This window comes from Monoraphidium neglectum (genome assembly GCF_000611645.1).
Source record: "Monoraphidium neglectum strain SAG 48.87 unplaced genomic scaffold scaffold02922, whole genome shotgun sequence".
Taxonomy (NCBI): Eukaryota; Viridiplantae; Chlorophyta; class Chlorophyceae; order Sphaeropleales; family Selenastraceae; genus Monoraphidium; species Monoraphidium neglectum.
The window spans coordinates 1-808 of NW_014010706.1; the positions used below are offsets into that span (position 1 = coordinate 1).

General features: G+C 79.0%; 1 protein-coding gene across 1 annotated transcript in view; it reads right to left on the reverse strand.

The window, feature by feature from the left end:
- Window positions 1-93: 93 nt before the first annotated feature.
- MNEG_11817 (hypothetical protein) overlaps window positions 94-808 on the reverse strand; it is a gene marked incomplete at both ends in the record, with an annotated part of 2,779 nt that continues 2,064 nt past the window's right edge. Inside the window, 2 exons of the mRNA XM_014039710.1 lie at window positions 94-105; window positions 183-704. Of these exons, the coding sequence (XP_013895164.1) occupies window positions 94-105; window positions 183-704 (534 nt within the window). The remainder of the gene's footprint in view (window positions 106-182; window positions 705-808) is intronic.

Genomic DNA, 808 nt, shown 5'->3' on the forward strand with positions numbered 1-808 from the left:
GCCTGCGGCGGCGCCGACAGGAACGGCGCCGGCGCGAACGCGAGCGACGCCGCGGCGCTCGGCGGCGGCGGTGGGACGCCGCCCAGCGCCAGCTCAACCACCTCCCTGAACACGCAGCGCGTGCCCGCCTTGGTGGCGCGCGCGACGACCTCGCCCATCCAGTCGTCGTCCAGCCCCTCAACGCAAAGCAGCTCAAGGCCGCGCACGCCCGGCGCCGCCGCCATCAACGGCAGCAGCAGCGGCGCGTGCAGCGGGCGGTCTGGGCAGCCCTGGAGGCGCACGCTGACGAGGCGGCGGCAGCGCGTCAGCAGGTCGCACACGGCGGCGATCGCCGCGGCGTCGGCCTCCCAGCAGCCGGTGATCTCGAGGGAACGCAACCTCGGGAAGGCCGAAGGGATCAGGTGCAGCCCCGCGCGCGAGAGCAGCTGGAAGCCGTCGGCGCAGCAGCCCAGAAGCTGCAGCTCCGCAACCGACGGCAGCGACGCGCCGACGGCCGCCGCGGCGCCGCCGCCGTCCGTCAGGGCCGCCGCCGGCAGCTGGAGCCCGCCGGCCGAGACGCGGCGCAGCGAGGGGCAGCCCGCCGTGAGCGCCGCCAGCAGCGCCGGCGGCGCTGGCAGCGGCGCGATGCCCAGCCCCTCAAGGGCGCCGACGCGCGCGAGCCGCTCCGCATCGGCAGCTGCGATGCGGCTCCCCGACAGGTCCACCTGCTCCAGCGACGCCACGTCGGCGGCCGCCGCGAGCGCCCCCGGCCCCACGTCCCCGCAGCCGCGCAGCGCGAGCCGCCGCAGCGGCGCGCCGCCGGGGCGGG